Source organism: Bos grunniens, chromosome 4 (assembly GCF_055505025.1).
Source record: "Bos grunniens cultivar Pamir isolate PY7600 chromosome 4, Bosgru_T2T1.0, whole genome shotgun sequence".
NCBI classification, from domain to species: domain Eukaryota; kingdom Metazoa; phylum Chordata; class Mammalia; order Artiodactyla; family Bovidae; genus Bos; species Bos grunniens.
The window spans coordinates 80156480-80181125 of record NC_141168.1 but is presented as its reverse complement, the minus strand read 5'-3'; the positions used below and the strand labels follow the sequence as shown (position 1 = coordinate 80181125).

Here is a 24646-nt window from a genome sequence, read left to right as displayed (position 1 = left end):
TTGGTAAAGAGTAGCAGTGCTCCATATCATATTTTAGTAAGGGAAATCTGTGATAAATCAAAATGTGTCATTTTAAATAAAGATTCACTATACAAATTAGAGGCATTCATGTATAATCATTAAAAATTAAATATTATTTGTACGTATACTAAGATTTATGTAAAGAAGTCCAGGAACACAGATATCCTTGGATATGTTATTTGGTAAGTCTTTCACAAAGATAGTTATTATAGATTTTTCTAGCCATTATTTTTTTTCTGAAGAAAAAATGTACTTTATTTTTGTTTACCACTGAAGAAAAAACATCTTGTTTGTTTTTTCCTGTGATAAATGGCATACGGAATTTACTATTTTAACCACTTTAGAGTGTAAAGTTCTGTGGCATAAAGTATATTGATGATGATGTAAAACGAGCACGACCATCCATCACTGAAATTTTTTCATCATCCCAAAGTTAAGCTCCATACCCATTAAACACTAACTTCTTATTCTCCCTTCTCCAGCTTGTGGCAACTACTGTTCTAATTTCTGTCTCTATGAATCTAAATATTCTAAATATCTCATATAAGTGGAATCATACAATATTTGTCCTTTTATAACTGGCTTATTGGAGAAGGCAATGGCACCCCACTCCAGTACTCTTGCTTGGAGAATCCCGTGGATGGAGGAGCCTGGTGGGCTGCAGTCCATGGGATCACTGTGAGTCAGACACAACTGAGAGACTTCTCTTTCGCTTTTCACTTTCATGCATTGCAGAAGGAAATGGCAACCCACTCCAGTGTTCTTGCCTGGAGAATCCCAGGGGCAGGGTAGCCTGGTGGGCTGTCGTCTATGGGGTCACACAGAGTCAGACACGACTGAAGCGACTTAGCAGCAGCAGCAGTATTAGCCTAATGTCTTCTTCGAGACTTCTTGGGTGGTTCAGTAGTAAAGAATCTGCCTGAAATTTAGGAGACACAGGTTCAGTCCCTGGATTGGGAAGATCCCTGGGAGAAGGAGATGGCAACCCACCTAGAATTCTTGTGTGGGAAATCCCACGGACAGAAGGAGCCCAGCAGGCTACAGTACCTGGGGTCCCAAAAGAGCCAGACACAACTTAGTGGACTAGACAACAGCAGTGTCTTATTTAGGGTTCATTCACGTTGTAACGTGTGTCAGAATATTTTTCCTGCTTAAGGCAAAAATGTAACCCATTGTGTGTGTGTGTGTGTGTGTGTGTGTGTGTGTGTATCCATCAAGGAACACTTGCACTGCTTCCAATTTTTAGCTATTATGAATTATCCTGCTCTGAATTTTACAGTTTACAACCATACCATATACTTTCAGCAGTCTGGCCATGTGTCTTAAGATTAATCTAATTCCTTTCTTCCCATCCTGACATGGAGACACTATGTTATAATTTTTCCACTGAACCCCTCCCTCCACCTCCTCCCCACCAGCAGAGAGACCTTCCTCGAGGCTTACCAAGGTGCTATAGAGGTTCTGTAGTTCACTGTTAGCACAGACTCCTGTCGCTAACCTTTGTGAGCATGGGCCTTTTTGTTTTTATTTAAATAATGAAATTCTTGTCACTAACTACACAAACCACAAGAAGAAAATTAAGACACATTTTGCCTAATTGTTTCATACATCTAACTGAGGGAATAAATCCAGATTACTATTTCTCTGATTGCTGAATATTTTATAAATCTGTACGTCAGTTCCCACTTATAGTAGCAGTAGTCATAGTGGTAAGAGTATTGGCAACAGAGGAACAAATATGATGAACAAATATCAGTGTTGATTTTTGTGTCAAAACCTGAGCTAAGTGCTTTTATAAATAGATTATGTCACTTACTGCTCAAGAAATTATTCTGAAGTAGGATCTATTCCTATTCACACTTTGCGAATGAGATTTCTGCCCATGTCTAAGCTACCACATAACTATACTGAATACTCTTCCTAATTTAAGAATTTCAGTATAAGAATGTCTGAAAATATCTGCTTTGGAACCAAGTAAAACTGAAGCACAGAGATGTTAAATCACTTCTCTAAGGTTATACAGCCAGTAGTGATGAAGTCAAGCTTTTACCTCAGGTATCTCTGAGGTCAAAGATTATTTTCTCAACCATTACATCCCACTGTGACTGCACCTTGCTTTCTGCCTTTTCCCAGTGTTTCTGATTTTCATCTAAACCACACTGAATGTGGAGTTTAGAGGTGGGATGAACCTGGCCTTGGTATTGCCTGGCACTTACTAACTCTTTGCCTAGAACATGTTTTTTAATAACTCACAGCCTATGAAAGCTGAGAAAATGTAATTCAGAAAGATATTGTAATAATTAAATGTTCAAGGTGATATTAAGTGCATTCCTTGTTGTAAAGTAATTCTTGAATAAATGTTGATGCGCTGGTATCTTTCTCTCCTTCCTTTTAGGTTAAACACACCAAACAATGTATCAACTTATTAAGTAATTAAGACTGCTTTTGGGCTTTTGCTTCCAGTTCAGTTCAGTCGCTGAGTTGGACTGTCTGACTCTTTGCGACCCCATGAATCGCAGCACTCCAGGCCTCCCTGTCCATCACCAACTCCCGGAGTTCACTCAAATTAGTTGCTCACAATTTTATAGAGAAATAAACTCTCATATAAGGGAATATGATCCAAATTCCACTGCTTCTCTCTCATTCTCTCTCATTTTATTTTTGCTCTTCAGCATACAGAAATGCAGCTGAAATTGTTCAGTATGGAGTAAAAAATAACACCACTTTTCTTGAGTGTGCCCCCAAGTCTCCACAGGCATCTATCAAGTGGCTGTTACAGAAAGACAAAGACAGGAGGAAAGAGGTGAGTAATGCAGGAGAGCAGCAATCAATCAGGGCTTTGAAAGAGCATTAAATCACCATCCCTCAGTGAGGCACAGATCAAAAAAAAGGAAGGACATATGAACATCCTTTAATGTCTTTGGGATGACAAGTGCCACCTTCTTTAAAATCCTTTGTCTGTGGAGTTGATGGATTAATTAGAAATCCTATCTGCCTGCTTACCTCTACAACACAGTGATTAAAGCAAGAGCTTGCACACTCAGACTGGGGTACTGATGTGAGGAAGCATTTGTAAAAGAAACAAGATGTGCACAAATCCAGAAGCCAAGTTCTCACACAACAGCACCTTTGTGTGATTCACAAGATAAAAGGGGCTTTGGAAAAAGCTCAATTTTCCTCAACAAGAAATTCCACTTAACTATAACCTTTATGGTAAAGAGCATTTTTCTGCTGTGTGGTAATCTGCTTCCATTGCTTTATTATTCATAACTCTTGGGGTTTTGTTATAGGTAATGTGTGGAATCATTATTTATGGGACCATTGCCTTTATTAAGTGATAGGTTAAAAAAAAAAAAAAACCTCAACTTTCAAATGAAAGGACACTTGTATTAACCTTTCACTGATATAAAGAGCTGTTTTAAAAGGAAAACATTGTAAAACAGCATAGAGTGAAATATAAATAATGAATTCCGTAATATTGATGTCACATTGTCCTTACTAATGAGGGGATAATAAGAAAAATAAATATGTATATATAAAGCCTTAAAGTAGCCTAAACTGCAGTGGTATTAACAGTACATCACAAAGTGTGATGGAGTGAAAGGAAAAATAGAGCCTTCGGCACTTGGGTGTTTTCTGTTGCGCAGTTTCCATACTACATATTAGGTTAATGAGAGCTACATAGAATGGGTACAGTCCTGAGCAAAGTATTGCATCAGAATTACTAACGTAGATGTTGGCTCTTTTTGAGGAAATTCTTTCCAACTCTCAGGCCTGCCTATCCAAAGATGTTATGAGCTGTTTAGGAAATTTTGTGTTCCCTGTCACAGGAATATTAAACCATAAGCTGATGACCACTTGCATAAGATGAGACTTAAATATCTGGGGAGAAGATGGGCTCAGTGGACTTCAGGGCCCCTTCTTGCTGTAGAATTTCATAAAATTTTTAAAATTTTTTCATTAACAAAAAATATTGAGTCTTGTTTTGTTGCTATCAAGTCTGTCATCAAATTAGTCCTGAAATATCTGCAGTCTGATTAATTTTAAATTGTTTTGAATGGGTGTGGAGCATAAGAATGATTGCCTTACAAACTACTCTGGGGCAGAAGTCATAATGTATGATGATGATGATTATCATACAGAAATGGAATTCTTAGGCTTGAACATGTCGTGTGGACATGAACCATCCTTCCAAAGAAAATCTGTATATGTGTATGTGAGTTGGAAAGCCACAACACAAACAGGGGCTTACCTAACATAGATAAAATGCTGTTCTTTTATTCAGTAGAAAGTTCAATGGAAAAATATATAATGGATGAATGTAATTTCTATTGTGTAAAATTAAAATACATGAATATATACAGGCTTGAATACATGTCACAGAAATTAACAAATGAAATTTAAAAAGGAATGTATCTTGTATTTTATCTCTTTCATGATATTTATAATGTTTTACTTCAGAAGTTTCAAAAATGTGGAGACACATAAGGCTATCTTGATTTTTATCCCAATCTCAAAAACAGAAGAATACTATAATTTAAGATAATGAAAAACCTTAACCCTAATTATGAAAATCTGGTCTGTCCAGAATTTAAGCAGAGCACATTTCCACTCACTATCACTTTATTTGAATAAGCTATTAATATTTAATTAAATTTATCCTAATTCTTCCTCAGTAGTTTAGGCAAACATACACATATTTCTCACATTTACGATGTGTAAATACTGAATTTTTTTTTTTAGTAAGACAAGTGGTCAAAACTTTCAGAGAAAACTGCAGATAGTTCATATTGAATAGCGTAAAGACTAAAAGCCCTCCTCTCCTCCACTTCAGTACTCATTCCCACTTCTAAGTATAGACTGCTAAGAATTATATAGTCCTCCAACTAGTCTCCATAATTTTCTTATTTTCCTCTCTTTCCTTCTTTGTATCTCTCTGTGACACACACACACACACACATTTCAGTATTAGTACCTATGGAGCTACCTTATTTTTCTTGGCTGCATAGTATTCCACTATAGGACCATACTTCGCCTTTACTAAAGCTATCTACTGATTACATTATTTCTTGTTTTTCCTCTTGTCAAAAGTATCAGGTAGGGACTTCCCTGGCAATCCTGTGGTTAAGACTCCATGCTTCCACTGTAGGGGGCATGGATTCAATTGGAGAACAAAGATCCTGCATGCTGTATGGTGTGGCCAAAAAATAATTTAAAATTTTTAAAAATTCATGTGGTGAATATCTGCATGTTAGTTAGACCACATATTCTATATAAATTCCTATAAATAAAATATCTGCACTGAATCTTATATATAAATATTAATGAATATTATCAAATTAGCCTCCAAAATTTTTCTCAATATCATGCAAATAGAAAAAACTTTCTTTTTTATTTATGAATGCATTTATACATTATTTAAACTATTTCTAAGGCATTTTAAAGCTTTAAAAATTGAATGAACATAAAAGATTTGCTTTATAAGTTTCAGTCCTTTTTCTTAATCTCTCTTTTCTACTTCTGTTCTGTTCATATTTCAGCACTATATTTTTCCTTTTTTGTGCTTTTGTATGTGAGTTACTTTTTATCTAAAACAACCTATTTTTGGTTTGTATTTCATTAATGATAAACTATGTATTTATATAGAAATTTATCATTTAGAAAAACATTTCACATTCATTCTTATTTTTCTTTGGGTCAAATTTCTTTCCCTCAATGAAAGAGCATTCCTGAGTATATATATGAAGGAACTACTTACCACTCAGGTTTTTGTGTGTTCACTGATAATACTATAGCTGGCCCTGTAAGGAAATGGATTTCTGAATTTAGCTTACATCCAGAAAATAATAGTTTTTCCAGCATATGCCTGTAAAATAATTAAACATTCACCTCCTAGATTCTTATTACTTTTCCTTGGAAAGTAAAATCACTTGGAGTACTTATAATAAGTTCCAGCTTATTTTTAGTCATTCTTTATGTTACATAATTGGGAAAAAAACCCTTGATAATGTTCAGAACTCTGCCTCAGCTTATACAATTATTAGTTAGGAGAATATTCATTCATTCATTGAAAAAAAGGTAAAATTCAATGATTTAATTATGGCTTCATGTTCTTACTCAATGAGTGAGTATTTTTGTTACAATAAAAGGCAACAACTACAGGATAAAATAGTTTAAACGGTGAATTTCATGTATATATGTTGTCTGTAATTTACATTCTAGAGACATTCAAAACTCTCACTTAGATGTGAATAAACTGTTTCTACCCAAAGGGAACGCACTTTACGCTATTTGGGCCAATACGGGTGATACCTTTACTTTCTCTTTAATACACTCAGTGCCCCTGAAACCAGATCTCTTGTGCAAAAATAAATAAGTAATAAAGAGGCAATGGAATTTGCCAAAAATGTGTCTCCACTAAGATGGAAGTTAATTAGTACTCAGTACTTTTGTAAAACTTATGAAATCCTTTTTACAAGTCATACCTTTTTAGCATGTATAGAGCTGGATTTCAGAACTTTGATATCTCTGTTTTAGGTCAAACTGAATGAACGAATCATAGCCACTTCACAAGGACTCCTTATCCGCTCTGTTCAGGATTCTGACCAAGGATTGTATCACTGCATTGCAACAGAAAACAGCTTCAAGCAGACCATAGCCAAAATCAACTTTAAAGTTTTAGATTCCGAAATGGTGGCAGTTGTTACAGACAAATGGTCTCCATGGACCTGGGCCAGCTCTGTAAGGGCTTTACCCTTCCATCCGAAGGACATCATGGGGGCTTTCAGCCACTCAGAAATGCAGATGATTAATCAGTACTGCAAAGACACTCGGCAGCAGCATCAACAGGGAGAAGAATCTCAGAAGATGAGAGGGGACTATGGCAAGTTAAAGGCGCTCATCAATAGCCGAAAAAGTAGAAATAGGAGGAATCAGCTGCCAGAGTCTTAATGTTGTCTTAAATGGGGCTTATGCTTCCATTAATAAAGGTCTGTCTTCAATGATCAAATTTTTAGCAAAGAATCTTGTGCTTTACCCGTGGGCAATTCCTGAAGAAGGTGGTTACTCACTGAGAAAGGTGAATGTTACATGAACTGAAATGAGTATGCATTTTCTTGTATGATATTGACAACCCTAGACATGTCATGGTCCTCATGGTGCATAGAAAGATTTAACTTAACCTAGATTTTATTTATATCTTTATGTACCTTTTCTTCAAAATCAATATGGCGGCTATGAAACTAGAATTCTTAAATCCCTAATTGAATGAGGGCTATAACCTGAGATCTTCCATCCTTGCTTTAAGGATTTAGATTTCTAATTGACAGTCATCTGTATACAAAAACAAATGCCAAGTTCACAATTTTTACATAGTAAAAGTGAAGTAAATGCTTGTAACAGAGTCAAAAGAAACGTAGAATAAAAAATAAAGACAAGGAAGAGGGAATCTAAAAGTTGAATAAAACACTGGCAGTTCATTAAAAGATAATATGGAGTTTATATGCTTCCAGTGAAATATGGTATTAGTTATTGTTATGATGGCAAAAATTGTCAGTTGCTGATATCCATCACTGATCTCTGTTCCCTTGTTTCAGGAAGATAAAAGAAACCCTCACCATTAATATCTGACTGGAGTTATGTCAGTGAAGCTTTTAAGTTTATATTGTTACATAGTCATCTTCCAAACAAAAGCACTTTCCTTTTTGGAAGATATTTAAGTTATTTTAGACTCAGAGAATATAATCTTACACAGTTTAATCGATTAATATGTTAATTCTAATTTTGTAGTTTGCATGGCAAGTTAAAAAATATAAGAAGAAAAATTTTTTGAAATGCCAAACTTGTGTATGAGGTCTCTAACCATCAAAATGGGAGAAAAAAGAAAGACAAGGTAAAAAAATCAATTTTGTTGACAGAAGTTTATTAAAAATACTACTAATTTTTAACTTCAGGAATTAATTTCATTGATTAGCTTACTTTTGTTTACCAACCTCAGATACCATTATGGAATTTTAAGTCACCAATTCTTTTTTTTTTAATGCTCTTTTGTATATGCTGGAGAGACAGTCATCTTATGAAGTGAAAAAATTTCTAATTTGAACAAAAATAGACATACTTTATTTTAAAAGAATGTTGGTACATCATATTCACTGGTATATAAATACAAATGTGGTAAGTCTGTGATGAATGAAATAACTATCTTCTTATTATATACTTGGATCCTGTGTTTAGAGTAATTTAATATTCATTTTTTGTATTCCAAATACCAATTAGATGAGAGAAGTATAAAATTTTCTTCATATCCTCATATTTCTTTTAAAAATACAACTTTTGCTGTTTCATTTTACATTTAACAATTTCCATGTTTCCAGGTGCAAAGAGAAATTATATAATATACCTAATCAAAATCTAATACAAAAGTTTTATTTGTAGTTACCAATCCATAAATAAAGTAATCAAGATAAATATATTACTTTTCTAAGCACTATAGTATAAAGTGTCAAGAACTAAAATCATTGTCAAAATGAATCTAATCGCTTATCAGAATCTAAGAATATAAGTTACTTATTTAAATGGTAAATTATGATATTACAAGGGGAAGCCTCAATGGAGCAAAAGTAGCAGTAACAAACACAACATAAATAATGTTTCTTCAAAAATAAAGGTATTAATAAAAGCTATTGTTCCAAATGTGTATATGATTCTAAAGTAGCGTCTAAAGAAGTTTGTTATACAAATAGTTCTCTATTTCCACTCTACACGCACAAATAGAAATGTGTATAAAGCTGAAACCATCTTCGGTGTTCATGGTCAATCTATTCTATGTACAGAGTTAAAAATAAAATTGTTTTAGACTCAGAGGCTAGATAAAGTAAACTATACTGGTCCCCTTGCTTCATGTAAACGCAAACTGATAGACAATAAGGGTGTTTAGTTTTGTAACATTATTTGTGCTATTTAATGCCTTCTGCTTTAAACATTATTACGTTGTATATACTTTTATCACTTTACTTTTAAAATTATAGAGACCCTTCTTGAACAAAACTGCCAAATGTAAAGAAAATTTTATTTCTCAAAAATACTGTTAACACATACTAAATGTTGGTGGTTGATTGGTTGATTTTACTTTGTGTAGTTTGACAATTCAATGACTTGATATGTTTTTCATTTGTATTGTACATAAAATTTCCTAGAAATGCACTTTTTTTCAAAGTGTAGGTTTGTGAATAGATTTTAGCATGATGAAACTGTCATTACAGTGAATGTTCACTCTGTGTAAGGAAATGTAGTTAGCACAGTAATATTTAATTGGATATTGAAGAAATCATGTGCCTGGCGAAATAAAACATATTGAATTCCCCAAAGATGTCTTTAATTTTCCTTTTTAATGTTGAGTTTATAATTTCTTGTTGATATGATAGAATCTGCTGACTCTTACAATTGTTCTTATTTTCCCATTTATTTATTTGTGTGTGTGTGAAAGTAATGCATCTGAATCTTTCAAAATCTCCAGTAGGATATACTTGAAAACTTTCCTTGTACCTCTGTCTCTCGTTTAGGTAAGTCCTGCCCCAGAAACACCCAGCATTGTCAGTTTCTGTGTATATTTCCATGATACGTTATACACAGCAAGCAAATTCATATTTGTTTTCTCTTTAAGAGAGATTTTATATCCACTCACATCTGTGGACAGTTATTCAGACTTGTGTCTACAGTTGGGGGAAAAAAAAGTATAGTTTATAAATGCTTGGGTTTGAAGCCAGACTGCTAGAATTTGAAGTCTTATCACGGGAGAATTGCCGAATCTCTTTCGTCCTCTGCCCAAATTAATACCCGTAAAGTGTTAGGGCAGAACTTATAAGTGTTCAATAAATATCTTAATATTTTATTTATTTTGAAAGTACCCTATTGCTGCAACAGGAAGGAATATTTCAGTTGTGTCCTTTGACAAGTTAGATGCCAGTGGTCTAGGCCCGGGAGCCTGCGGTCGTAGATCAGACGACACCTTACCAGGGTAAGACTTTGAGCCTTTATAAAAGTGAGGGGAAGGAAGCCACAGGGAAAAGAACAACTGTAAATAAAAGTAATCTCCACAAATCTTTCAACCCAATGATTTTGAACTGCTCCCTAATTGCTTCATTTCTCAGTATCTTGCTTATATTTGAATTTAAAATTGATTTTTTAAATCAATGCATTTCTTATAAATTTAGTATTTTTCTGATGCTTTATATTTCATACCCAAGTTTTAAGAAAATAAGAGAATCACCATTTCCTGTATTTACTCTTCTGGCTAAAAAGAGAGACTTGTCACAGCTTTGTTTTGCAGCACAGTCAAGTCCATTGAAAGCTTTAATCTAGACAAGTAAATAAACAGACTAAGTAAGATGGTTACTTACCAAGTGGCATTGAGAACTTCTTTGAATTTTATGCATGGTATCAAAACTCTGGAAGACTGTTGTGAAAAATAACTTCCTTATAGGTGTTTATCCCCCTGTCATTTTATCCAGTCACCTTTTGCATGGGAATACAAGCCCCTCTGCAAAGTTGAAACCAGTTGCAACAAATTTGGTGTACGTGCCATTGAGTGAACTTTGTCATTGAATTGTTTTTCCTAGCGGGCCTCTGGTATATGTTTCAATTTTTATAATTCCATAACTTTACTTTCTTGGTGCACTGATACTGAGAATTGGAAGAACTAGCTCCCAAATAAGAAAATGCCATCTTCACTCTACTGACTAATGCATTTGTCCATTTACCTCATAATACTTTCCTCCCAGGTTGAATTGTGTATTTCTCAGGGCTATTATGTTGCCATGCCTGAGTGTTACTTAGATAAAGTGCTATTGAAGAATGAGATTATAACAAACACATTAAAACTCTTCATTCTTTATAAGGTTACCTCTCAAACGTCAAGTGCACAAGTGGGGTGAATTATATTCCTTAAGTGATTTTTTCCTCTGAATTATTTATATAAAAATGTCATCCAAACATTTTATGAAATCAAAAGCATAATGACTTCTGCATGGCCAAATGGATATGTGATGGAATTATTATAAAAAAGCCATTTCTCTGAATATTTTTCAATATACATACAGTCTTTGGCTCATAAGGGGGTACAGTAAGATGAAAGTAATTTCCTACTTTCTTAGATCTTTTCAAAATGTCATTTTTACAATTCTATGTAGGAAAAGATATTATAACCTCTTGTTTTATTATTTCCCCCTTTACTCATGTTTGTGGCTTGAGGGGTGGAGAGGGTATGATTTATAATCAACTTCCCATCTCTGCTGTACCATAGCTCATCAAACAAAGAACTTAGGACCTTCATAGTACCTTTGAGTTGAGAATTCACAGTTGTAAGCTGTGGTTTGATGTTGAGAGTCAGCTTGACCCATGAATAGGAAAAGCAACCATTGGAAACAAAATAACTGAGGAGGTACTATCCAAGCCACATCTGCCTGAGACACTCACTGAATTCCCAGTGATATTTGTACAGATGCAGATGTATGTGTGTTGTATCCGCAGATTACGCACGTCGAGATCCACGAACCAGCTATAATAGTTTTTTATTATTTCAAAAGGAATCTCAATTTCTGCTTCAAGTTACCATTCCAACTCCTCCACTAAAAATGATATAGCCTGGGAAGTTTATGTCTTTCTTGATGAATTGCTGCTTTCTCTAAAATTGGTATTATAGTAATACCTTTCACATCCTGTACTTGTGATAATTAAATGAGTTAATACATGAGGAATTCTTACGGTCTGACACACAGTAAAAGCTCAAGAAGTGTATGCTATTATTTTTTTCCATCAGGAGAGCAAAACTATTTTAAGTATTTGAACTTTTGTCCCTCTTTTACCTCAGATTATATCTAAATGGTTCAACTGATATTTGATGCCGTTTATCTGTAGTAGCGTCTGTGGTGGCATCATTTTTCTTTTCTTTTTTAAATCTTTATGGGAGTATAGTTGTTGTTTTATAATGTTGTGTTAGTTCCTGCTGTACAGCAAGGTGAATCAGCTCTACGTATACACATATCCCCTCTTTTTTAGATATCCTTCCCCTTTAGGTCACCATGGAGCACTGAGCAGAGTTCCCTGTGCTATACAGCAAGTTCTCTTTAGTTACCTATTTTACACAGAGTAGGGTGTATATGTCAACTGCAGTCTCCCAATTCATCCCATCCTCTTCTTCCCACCTTAAGTTTGTATCCATAAGTATCCATAAAGTTGTTCTCTACATCTGTCTCTATTTCTGCTTTGCAAATAAGTTCATATGCATCATTTTTGTAGATTTCAATATTATACATTTAAGCAATATTTTTAATATAATATTGTAATATAAATAATATTATAGATTTGTGTTTCTCTTTCTGACTTATTTCACTCTTTATGAAAGTCTCTAGGTCTATCCGGGCTTCCCTGGTGGCTCAGCTGGCAAAGAATCCACCTGCAATGCGGGAGACCTGGGTTCAATCCCTGTGTTGAGAATATCCCCCCTGGAAAAGGGAAAGGCTACCCACTCCAGTATTCTGGCCTGGAGAATTCCATGGACTGTATAGTCCATGTGGTTGCAAAGAGTTGGAGATGACCGAGCAACTTTCATTTTCTAAGTCTATATCCACATCTCTGCAAATGGTACCATTTTGTTCCTTTTAAAAAAATGTGGAACACTTCATAAATTTGCATGTCATTTTCTACTTAACTTTTGCCAACAGTTCATAGCTGTCCTCTGCTTTGTCTCTTGCTGCTGACACAGTCTTTCAGAGCAGGTGAGCTTTCCACCACATCCAAACACACAGAGAAATAGGAATTTTTCAGCTCTTCTTGCACTATTCTGGGAGCTGAGCCAAAGTCCACTTACACTAAAATCACTAGGAACTGTGTGTGTGTGCGTGTTACCTTCCCTTACAGGATATTGTTCCTTCTCAGGACACAAACCTAGGTGCAAGGTAGAAATGCAGAACTCATAGCTCTGTTTGCTCACCATCTCTTCCCCTCAGCTCACCCTTCACTGCCGTGGCCACTGGCAACAAAGATGAATCATTAAATATCTTGACGATATTTAATGAGCTTGACGAGGAGATTTCACCCTTTGATACCCAAGTACCCTCATAGAAGCTTGAAAAGCTATGTAGCCCAGAGTACATTTCTACATTAACATCTCAATTGTTATTTTAAGTAGCTGAAAGGATATGATTTCCAGTAAGATATGAATTTTGACATTTTAAAATAAAATTTATATTACTTTTATTATTGTCTAAAATGACAAAAATAAAATCAAAACATAGAATTTGGTACCCACCATTTTATTTTTAAGTCATAAAGAACAAGCTCTTTTTTAACAGTAAGAAATTTTAAATGATTCCTATTTTCCATATTCATATTTCTATTCTATTTGCTTCACACAATTTTATGCTACTATAACAAGTTTTGTATTTTCAAAACTATTAATTACTGTTATCTAAAATCTTATTTCAAGTATCACATGACCCTAAAACTCTTAAGTAATAATATTCTTCTTTTAGATTAAGTTAAAATTATAAACTGTCAAATTTGATCAAAGAACACAAACCTACTCCAAATTTTGAAAATCACTAAACATACAAATAACTAAAAAAATCTTGAATGAAGATATATATGAGGTGAATGTAGCAGCTTTTTCTTTCTGAATCATGTCTGAATTCATATTGGCAAAGAAGGCAAACTATGTGTTAGGCAACTCCCAGCATCAGCACCATGAAACTATCACAAGTATATCCTCTTAAAGATAACTATTTACTGAGCATTTTTCTGGGAGAATTCCTATGAGCCGAAATGTGCACACTATACATAATTATCTGCTTTATTCATAGGATCTGCTGAAGGTATTAGTCTGTTTTATAAATAGGCAAAACTGAGAATCTAGTGCATTTAGTTACTTGCCTTGAGTTAAATAATTTTCTAAAGAACACAAAGTATGAAATATAAAGCGTTTAGATCCAAACTTAAAGTATCTTCCACGTCTCATTACCTAGAATCTCACAAAGAAGTCTTTCCACTACAAAAACAATCATATACAACAGCCTTCATAGTATAACATAGGACACTAGGTAACACAGCCCAGGCCATGGTGTCAGAATGCCTAGATTAGATATTCTAACTTACTACTACCTAATTTTACAGGTCTGAGATCATTATGATAATGCCAATCTCATAAGAAAATCAAGATCAAGATACTTTAAGTAAAGTGCTCAAAACTGACTTGATGTAACGTGAATACAGGTAGTATTAACCATTTTACTACTGTGTTTTGATACTGGGAATATCATTTATTAATTCTTTCACCAAATATTTATTGAGCACTTACTATATGTCTGGCAGTATTTTAGGCTTTGAAGGTATCAGTCAGTCGGTTCAGAAGCTCAGTCGTGTCCGACTCTGCGACACCATGGACTGCAGCATGCCAGGCTTCCCAGTCCATTGCCAATTCCCTGAGCTTGCTCAAACTCATGTCCATCAAGTCACTGATGCCATCCAACCATCCCATACTCTGTCGTCCGCTTCTCCTCCTGTCTTCAGTCTTTCACAGCATCAGGTCTTTTCCAATGAGTCAGTTCTTCACATCAGGTGGCCAAAGTATTGGAGCTTCAGCTTCAGCATCAGTCCTTCCAGTGAATATTCAGGACTGATTTCCTTAGGATGGACTGGTTGCATCTCCTTGCTGTCCAAGGGACTGTCAAAAGAGTTTTCTCCAATACTTTCAGAAGCATCAATTCTTCAGCACTCAGCTTTCTTTATAGATCAACTCTCACATCCATATGTGACTACTGGAATAACCATAGCTTTAACTGGACGGACCTTTGTTGGCAAAGTAACGTCTCTGCTTTTTAATATGTTGTCTAGGTTGGTCATAACTTTTCTTCCAAGGAGCAAGTGTATTTTAATTTCATGGCTGCAATCACCATCTGCAGTGATTTTGGAGCCCAAGAAAGTAGTCTTTTATTGTTTCCGTTGTTTCTGCATCTGTTTGCCATGAAGTGATGGAACTGGATGCTATGATATTAGTTTTTTGAAGGTTGAGTTTTAAGCCAGCTTTTTCACTCTCCTCTTTCACTTTCATCAAGAGGCTCTTTAGTTCTTCTTTGCTTTCTGCCATAAGTGTGGCGTCATCTGAGGTTATTGATATTTCTCCCAACAATCTTGATTCTAGCTTGTGCTTCATCCAGCCTGGCATTTCACATGATATACTCTGCATGTAAGTTAAATAAGCAGGGTGACAATATGCAGCCTTGACGTACTCCTTTCCCAATTTGGAACCAGTCTGTTGACAAAGCAACATCCTTGTTGTTGTGAAATTGACTTCCTGGAATGAAAAGACACAACAGACACAAAAATAATTATGTAAAACTTAGGCTGAGATAAGTTCTATGAAGGAAATTAACTGTGAAAAATTCACACAAAGATCAGGGGAAAGGAATATGTCAGGCTGAGCAAGAAGCCAGTAGGGCAAAAACAATTCTGGCAGATTTGAGGAAGAAAATAAAACCTGAATAGCTCGATCCAAGTGAAAGAAGAGGAGTCAAATATTAGACTGTATCCCAAAGGCAGAGAAACCCAGTCACATGGGGCCTGATGACCATAGGGAGAAGTTTAGGTTTATCATAAATACAAAAGTCATGAAGGCAAGATGTTACATGAGGGATTTACATTCAATACAAAACATCTCTGGCTGTATTTCAGAGGACTTTTCAGAGCAAGGAATGCAAACAAAGAAAACAGAAAGACCAATAGGAGCCAAAGACATAAAAGAGCACATAACTGGTAGATTTAAATATTGACTTTCACTCAAAGAGATGTATAAACAACTGGTAATAATTCCTCCTGGAGTGTACTTTTGAAAAAGAAGGCGAGGGTGATATGAGAGTATTCATGCTCTGAGGTTGAGGAAGAATTGCTGGGATGGTATGTCTCCAAATGGAAAACGGAACACTGAAAAAAGTCAAAGGTGGCTTGTAGAGAGCCCTACATTTGGTCCTGGAGGTAGAAAATGCAGAAACTGACAGAAAGAGGGGTTTATTACTCAGTAATATCCAGAAGAGGAAGTGGCTTAGATCTCAATACTTAGAATTAAAACAGTCATGGATAAAAATCCAAGAGCCATTAATGACAATGCTGTGTGAATGTTTTAAGATCAGCTGGGGTCACATGGTCAGTGGCTGTAAAGAGCAGAAGATGCAAACAACCTTTATGGATGAGAGTCCATAAATAAATAACCTTCCTGAAGATACAGTGCAACATGACTGAGAGACCAACAGTCTGTAAAGACCAGCTGCCTTAATAACCCAGTTACTTAATACTGATTTTATTTACCTGGCAAGTGATACAGTTTCATCCCGCATTTAGAAACAAGCTGTCTAAGTGAGAGAGGACCATTTCAAGAAAGGAGTGTGTGGTAAAATATCCTTTTTTAGAAGGGTGAAATTACAATGCAATGTATGTAGATACTCAAATCTTTAATTAAGGCACCAGGGTCAGCATTGAAGCAATGATTCTGGAAATGTTACACCTCCTCATAATCGACCCTTCCCCACCTCAGATGACTGCTTTCCTCTGCCATGTTAGAAAGGGAAATTAAGTGTTGTTAGAAAGATGGGTTCTGGACTGACTCCTTTGAACGGCTTCTTTGGAAGCTGGCATTGAGGCTTTGAAAATGGACAGGATTCAGGTATGTTCTCAGGAACAGAAAAATTATGGACATTTGAGGATAAAAATATCTATGGAAGATGAATTTGAGGAAAGAAAGAAGTAATAAGAGACATTTGTTTCTGAATAAAGAGCATTACCCTGCACCAGTGGGGCACCATCCCTTACTGCCACCACTCAAACTACTAGCTGGGTCACAAAAAAAATATTTATAGCCAGAGAACAGTAGAGGAAGTACTTAGCATTTTCTGAGATTACCAGAATTTGTTTTACTTTTTTTTTAATTATCAAGAGAAGTCATAAAACCTTTTCTGGAGACTTTCTTATAACACTTTTATTCAGGAAAAAAAAAAATTGCAATTCTGTGAGGCTTTCTTCCACTTTCCAAGGTTGACTTATCCCTCTGTGCTGTTCCCCGTGACTTATCCATCTGTATTACAGCATTTACCACATTTATTAACCTCTAATGTCTTATTTTTATCTCTTTCCAGCTAATTGTGGGCTTTTATTTAATCATTTCTTGTTCTTAGTATCTAGGACATTGTTAACTACATAGTAGGTGCTTATTAAACACAAAAGGTCATCCTTTTTGGATAGTACATAGTAAATCATTTTGAAGTCTAATATATAATGAAGAGAGGATCAATTCTATATGCTGTAATACAGGTTTCAGAATATGAAATTACTGGTTTGAAAATCCACTATGGTAACTAAACACGTAAACTTATGATCAATAATTTGGAATATACCATCTACCTCCATGTGAGAAATAAATAACCCCATCTCAATCCTAGAAGAGAAAGCTAAGACAAATTTTAAATATGTAGTAATAAAAGATGACACACAACAGTCAAATAATTTATATCACAGGGGCAACAAGAGGACATGATTAAAATAATCTACTTTGTTTTTGTTCAATTAGTGTTCCATTGGCCATGAGTCCAATGTTTTCAGTAGTTCATCTAATTTCCACAGCAGTAATGATTTGGTAGGCATTGTTATATGAATTTTATGGATGAAAAAGCAAGCCCAGAGGTTCCACAGCTGGCAAGCATCTAGACTGGGGTTGAAAATGACCTTTACTTTTTGTCCCATACCACCCAAGGAAAAGCACTGGAGAGAACAGAGACTTCACTATATTAACCAGGGGCGGCTCCAGGCTGCAGATAGATCTTCAAATGGACTGTGGTGAATAGAATTCACATGGATTAATGTGGAGGAAGAAGGACATTTCTGGAGGTTCAGAAGTGGGAAACCAAATAGATATGCAAAAAAGAATCCATTGATTGATTTTGAGAGTCAAAGGTATGGAAGAACAAAGAGAAAGTTAGACATGTACACAAGTGGGGTAAATGATGAAATAAACATGGTTTGCTCTTTGTTTTTGAGGATATATTTAAGAAGGAAGAAATGAGGGGCAGACATTTACTTTGCTTGATGGATGGATGCCCTGGCTGCTTCTCAAGGCAATTTGAAGTGAGAGGATACCATTAGAGATGGATAAGCTTAACCTTCTAGAAGAATAATTAGTATTTATCATTTCTCAATAACTCAGTGGGCAAACTTAGGTTTATATTGCATAAGTGTGTCAAAATTAAGAAAGCCCTTGATATTAATATTTAGATGTGGATTAATTGAATAACTGCTGAATGAATTAGCATATTTCCTACCTTGTGCTTTATTTAGTTTTTTTTATATAAGAGAAATATTCTGCTGCTGCTACTACCACTGCTATTTATAATGACAATATAGCTAATGTCAATGGGATGCTCACTAACTTCCAGGTAGTATTGCTTGTATACATTATTTTCTTTAATTCTCATCATCAAACCCAGGAATTATATACTATTATTTATCTTCTAACAGATGATGAAACCAAGGCATAAAAATATTTAGAAATTTAACATTAATAAGAGACTAAATAGGGTATTCTAAACTATGAGACCCTGTTATAATGTCATTCATGGGTACTCTGTCACACTCAAAGTGATCTTTAATGTTGGTAACAAATTCTAATAGGAATTATTAGACCAATATCTATTAATGAGGACTTCCAGCTTTATCTTCCTGTTTTTAGATATTTGTCTCTTTAGATAATATGGCTTCAGCATACCAGAATTTCTAGTAACTACCAATTGCACCAACAACAATTGTAGTGTCTCAGAACATCACTTTATCACAAGAAAACTCAGTGATTAAAATTATGTTAAAATAACACTCATATGTAGAATTATTTACAATATTTCTGCACATTTTAGTTGATAAAATCTTTCTGTCAAATTTGACAAATGTATGGCTCAAGAATTCAAAAAATCTAGGGCAAGGGGAACACACTATCAGGACACACTGAAACAGAGCTACAGAATGGATGTTCTTAGTGAATGGCTCTTTCAGCGGAGAATACTCTGGGGGGAAATGCGTGAGGACAAGTGGAAAGGCCAAGGTGGGCCCAAGAGTTGTCACATACAACCATTTTACAGATGGTAAAACTGAGATCTATAAAGAGGTCACATACATTGTTACTAAGGCAGGTCTTTTATTTCTCAGTGTAGGGTTTTCTCCCTATTTATATGTGACCTAGTGATGTGGCTGTATAGTGCAGAAAAGTGGACATGAGACCAAAAAATTATTATTTTTGGCTGTCCGCATCAAATAAGTAAAAACTTGAGTTTCTGGAATTCCAAATGATTGTCTGGATGCTGTTCAGTTGTGCTAACTAGACCAGATTTTTTGGGGTCAGTCTCATTTGGCTTTGTTCAGCTACACATGGCTTCAGTATAAAACAGGGCCAAAATGAAAGAATACGCTTTTCCTTAGTCCACATTTTTTACTTGGTGAAAAAATGAAGAGCTTCACCCTCAGGGTTACAATGACAACTTTCTCCACTTTTCTCAGAAGTAGTTGAAAAGTATCTTGTCAGCATCATTGCCTGCTTTAACAGGTGCTGGGAGGGGGACAAGCAACCACAGGTGTAGGGCATAGAAAAGTCATCTGAAAAAATGTCCTTAAAAAGTCCAAGTTTCTCGTCTGTTGTGTCTGTCCTTTGTAGACAAATCAGTGTGCTATGAACTGACAACCCAACTGATATGCCTCTGGCCTAAACCAACATCACCAGCCCAAGCTCCTTTCTCTTACAACCTCTCATACACTTCCATCCCCTTGATTCCAGTGCTTCTCAAGCATTAATGAGTGTATGAATCACCTGAACCTTGTTAAGAGGTAGATTTTTCATTCAATAGGATTGTGCTGGAGGGCCGCATTTCTTACCCATTGGTAGGAGAAGCCAGTGGCTACCGGTCTGCAGATCACACTTTTGAGTGGTAAGGCTCTATTTCTTTTATAATTGATAGTTGAGAGGATGAAGGTAGATTTTGGAGGAAGAGAAGAGACAATTGATTTCTTTCTCCTTTTCCCACACGCTTCACAGTGAAACAATTGCTTCATTTCTTTGCCAACCACAAGAAACAATTTTCAACTGGGACACTGAAGCAGACTCGAAGGTATACAATTTATCTTTGCATACAGTTACCTGTCTCTTTTGTATAATATAGGGAGAACTTTTCTCCAAGAAACTTTATTTTTCATAGCAATAACTCATGAAATTAATGTGATTTTGTATGTTTATTTTAAAAACAAATGGGGGCAAAGTTATTTTCACCAAGGCTTAATCTGAATTAGGATAGAATTAAAATTAGTGATGTTCTAGTCAAAGTTTTAACTAGCTCTCCAGAAGGAAAAAAAAAAAGAAAACAAAGCCCTTGTGCTGTGCTTAGTCGCTCAGTCATGTCCGACTCTTTGCGACTCCATGGACTGTAGCCCTCCAGGCTCCTCTGTCCATGGGATTCTCCAGGCAAGAATACTGGAGTGGGTTGCCATGTCCTCCTCCAAGGGATCTTCCCAACCCAGGAATCCAAGCCAGGCCTCCCACATTGCAAGTGGATTCTTTACTGTCTGAGCCATCAGGGAAACCCAACAAAGCCCCTGCTGCTGCTGCTGCTAAGTCACTTCAGTCATATCCGACTCTGTGTGACCCCATAGATGGCAGCCCACCAGGCTCCCCTGTCCTGGGATTCTCCAGGCAAGAACACTGGAGAGGGTTGCCATTTCCTTCTCCAATGCATGAAAATGAAAAGTGAAAGTGAAGACGCTCAGTCGTGTCTGACTTTTAGGGACCCCATGAACTGCAGCCTACCAGGCTCCTCAGTCCACGGGATTGTCCAGGCAAGAGTATTGGAGTGGGGTGCCATTGCCTTCTCTGAACAAAGCCCCTAATGTGTAGCATTTACCCATTTCTGTGGTATAAATACCACCACCATGGTTACCAATATGAGGTCATCAGATACAAGACCAGGAGGACATTCATACAAAAGCCTTCAGAACTGGCACAGGAGTCACTAAGAGGCTCTCTAGAAGCAGAGAGTTGAAGCTACAAGGAAGGATGGCATAACTCAAGGAAAATTACAAAGGATAAAGAATGCTGATGATCATCTTCTGTAGAATTTTGTATCTATATTAAGTCTTATGTTGAATTTATCTTTGTCTCATAGCTAATTTTGTATTTGTTCCCCAGATATTCGATCATAAGTCATGTTCTAAATGTCTTTGGTCCTTTATAGTAAATGGTTTGTAAAAATAGATGTTGAACTACAAAAGAAAGGGAGCATAAAAATTGACTCCATTAAACTTTTTTTGAAGAAAGAAAAAGACCAAGTTTACAGATATAATTTTTACTGAAAAAAAAGAAAATAAGAGGATTGATAGAGTAAATCTCTAAGGTGATCATCTGTGACTTTCAGGGAGAATAGACAGTATTTCCTAGGTTGTGGCTATTGTAAGGAAATTTCTGAAACTAAATATAATTTGATCTAAAGTCGTGAAGCAACCTTCCAGATTTAAGTTGGAAGAAAGGCGAATGACAGAATCCTGAGAGAGGCACGAGGTGGTTAAGTGTTTGCTTATGAGAAGAGAGATTAAATTTAGTTGAGGAAGCAGAATACAGGCAATGGAGCCCACGCTGGAAGCTAAGAAATAGAATTATACAAGGATCTCTCTTCACATAATTTAAACTCTTAGACAATTAAAACAAAGAATCAAGAAAGTGTGAAGAATTATTAAACAAAGTGGTATGTAAGTAGAACTCAGAGACATGCATACCTAAAAATATGGAAATAAATAGAAAGCTTCTGGATAGAATAGTTTTAAAATGAAAGAACAAAATTATATATTACACTTTTTAAAGCTGAATGTCTTATTGAACTGTAGACTTGTCATTGATCTACCTATATATGTTTCCTAACTTCTCTCTCTCACACACACACACACACACACACACACACAGACACTCTAATGCCTTATAATTTTAAGTGACTTCTTGAGAATGTTGAGGCTTGGCTGATTTATTACAAAAGATAACTGGAAATGTTATCTAATGTTAAGGTCAAGGCTATGATTAAAGAGCCTATTTGGTAATAAGCCTGGTTGTTTTATCACAATATCCAAGCAGACGCAGATGTCATTATTTTAGAATGTAAATTATAGCTTTGAATAATCTATTTTCTCTCATATTCAGAAACTCACTGATCAGCACAGGATACAAATGGAAAAATAAGTATGTGACATTTTTTAGAAGTAAAAGTATTTGCACTGTTATTATCATTGTACTACACTTACAATTATATAGTTTAAAGTATCTAACATCTGCTTCTCTAATAATAGTTATGCAGAGGTACAGGTTTAGATCTGTCTTAAGAAAAGTGACTAAAATATTTTCTTAGCTAATGAATGGATAACGATACTCTCGATTTTATCGCTTGTGCAAATTTATCTTTGGACACTGTATTCAGATTACCCTCAAAAGTGCATTTAAGTATCAGATACCACCTAAATGTCACAGGGAGAAAAACTAGACGACTCTTGGCAGTCTGGAAGAGCAGTGTTGTCAAAGGTCATCAACAAGTCTGACAAAACAGCCCTCATTAACAGTGTCTGTCAGCACCTCCATTTGGAAGTAATTTGGATATTTGCAGTGACCCCATCAGTTCTGATTGGCTGGGCAGTGACCTCGGCCAGGGTAAAACCTGCTCAGTGTGGCTCAGATAATGCGCTGTAGGTGGAATCGGGATGACAGATGGCAGCAGGGTCGGTGAGGAGGAACTTGTACGTCACTGCCATTGAAGACGAAGCCACTCAGCAGAGTAGTTCAACGGACACAGGAGCTGTGGTTTGCATGTGCCACAAGAGAATTGCCCAATTCCTTTATTTTTAAAGAAATGCTATCGTCTCATGATCTTGAGTACATGAGTCTGATGAATAAGTAGGCAAGAAAGCCTAGCTGTTGGAGTTTAGCAATACACCAGACATTTCAAAACTTGGTCTTTGACTCAGTAACCAAGGTCTGAAAAGTCTTGCTGGCTGTATCTCTATTGTGAATAACTTTCTGACCAAAAACTAGTTCCTATGATATTTTTTTTCATTCTTAGTAACAAACTTGGTTAGTGAAGAGTAGTAACCTTATCCTTCTAGTGGACCCATCCCTTCCTTTTACCTCCCTTACATGCCACAGAATCAATATGAAATATAACTTTGATAATAGAATATATTAAGCATTCCAAGTGTTAGACTAATGAGGCTATAAAAGCAATTATATCCTGGCAATAATTAACCTTTGAAAAAACAATTTGGATCTCTTTTTGTAGTTTCAGTGGCATTTTTTGAAAAACTAGGAATGGATATGCTATTGAGTGACATGTAGCACAACATTTTGATTCTGGGCTCTGACTATCACTCAAAAAATGCAAGACCCAAGATTGATAGGCAAAGGCCCTAATAGAAGCACATGAACATCCAGGCAGTATGACATGATGAATCGGTAAGAAAACGCACCCAACTTTCAACCATTCATGGACATTTAACAATCTTGAAGAAAATCTTTTAAAGCCCTTTTCTATACACTGACTGCTGACTTTGGGCGTTTTTACTAAATCTTCATCATTGGCTTCTTCCTTGTAATGTTTTTGGACCAAACAGCTAACCAGTCAGCTCCAACCAAAAATGAATAAAAAACAAAAAGTAAATTTATTTCAAATTATAATAAAGTATTAAAACTCTAATAAAACTGATAGATACTATAGTTAAATTTATTTCCTGCCTTGTGGGTTACTCAACGTCCATATCTAGTATGTAGACGTGCTTCCCTGAATCCTGCTTGATAATTAGACATCATGTCCCCTGTTTATCCTAGTTTAAAAAGGAGCTTGCTGTCAGGCAAAATACTATCCTGCCCACCCAGACCCTAATATATAGACATTTATGCTGTTGTTATCAATTTAATTTTTTCATTTGGTCATTTCATATATAACAGATAAAATCATCCACATGGCTTTTAAGATAATGCATTATTTTCACTGAAATACTTTGCCTAACTGAATTTGAGATCCTCCCATTTGGGTAGAACAGCTTTTATAAAAATTGCCTCCACCAGGCTCATTGCAGCTGAATTTATGCCACCTGTTTTAATGTGCTATTGTCATGACTGATAGAGACTGCATTAAGTAATTAAGAAGCAGGCCACATAGTGTCATTTGCTGTAACCAAATCTGCAAATTCAATCAATAACCACCTGGCAGTGCCTAGGACTACAGGATTAGGCAAAACCTGCTGAGGCAAGTCTTGGGTGGACCAAATGGGCGGTGAATTAATTTGAGACACCATTATGCAGTTTTCAGTCTCATTTTAATTAGTCATAAAACATAGTATAACCCACATTGTTAAAAAAACCATCCAAGACAGATTCTGCTTTGCCTTAGAAAAGATTCAAAGCAGAGCTCAAGATAGAATCAAATAGCCAGTTGAGCCAAAGAAGAAAAGACGTTAATCTTATTTGCTTTTCTAAGGCGTGGTTTATCTCCTGAAGAAGAGCTGAACCTTGTGATTGCTGCAA

The 24646-nt window shown here is 35.7% G+C and overlaps 1 protein-coding gene and 1 long non-coding RNA gene across 8 annotated transcripts in view; both read left to right on the top strand.

Annotated features, from left to right (window-relative positions):
• SEMA3C (semaphorin 3C) overlaps positions 1-9386 on the top strand; it is a 207633-nt gene extending 198247 nt beyond the window's left edge. For both annotated transcript variants that reach the window (XM_086397157.1, XM_086397158.1), the window contains exons 17-18: positions 2694-2824; positions 6559-9386. In XM_086397157.1, the coding sequence (XP_086253283.1) occupies positions 2694-2824; positions 6559-6972 (545 nt within the window). In that variant the 3' untranslated portion in view covers positions 6973-9386. The remainder of the gene's footprint in view (positions 1-2693; positions 2825-6558) is intronic.
• Positions 9387-19918: 10532 nt separating this feature from the next.
• The window catches only part of LOC147374434 (uncharacterized), a 288128-nt gene continuing 283400 nt past the window's right edge, over positions 19919-24646 (top strand). For all 6 annotated transcript variants that reach the window (XR_015163244.1, XR_015163245.1, XR_015163242.1 and 3 more), the window contains exons 1-2: positions 19919-20027; positions 20135-20207. This is a non-coding gene — a long non-coding RNA (uncharacterized LOC147374434). The remainder of the gene's footprint in view (positions 20028-20134; positions 20208-24646) is intronic.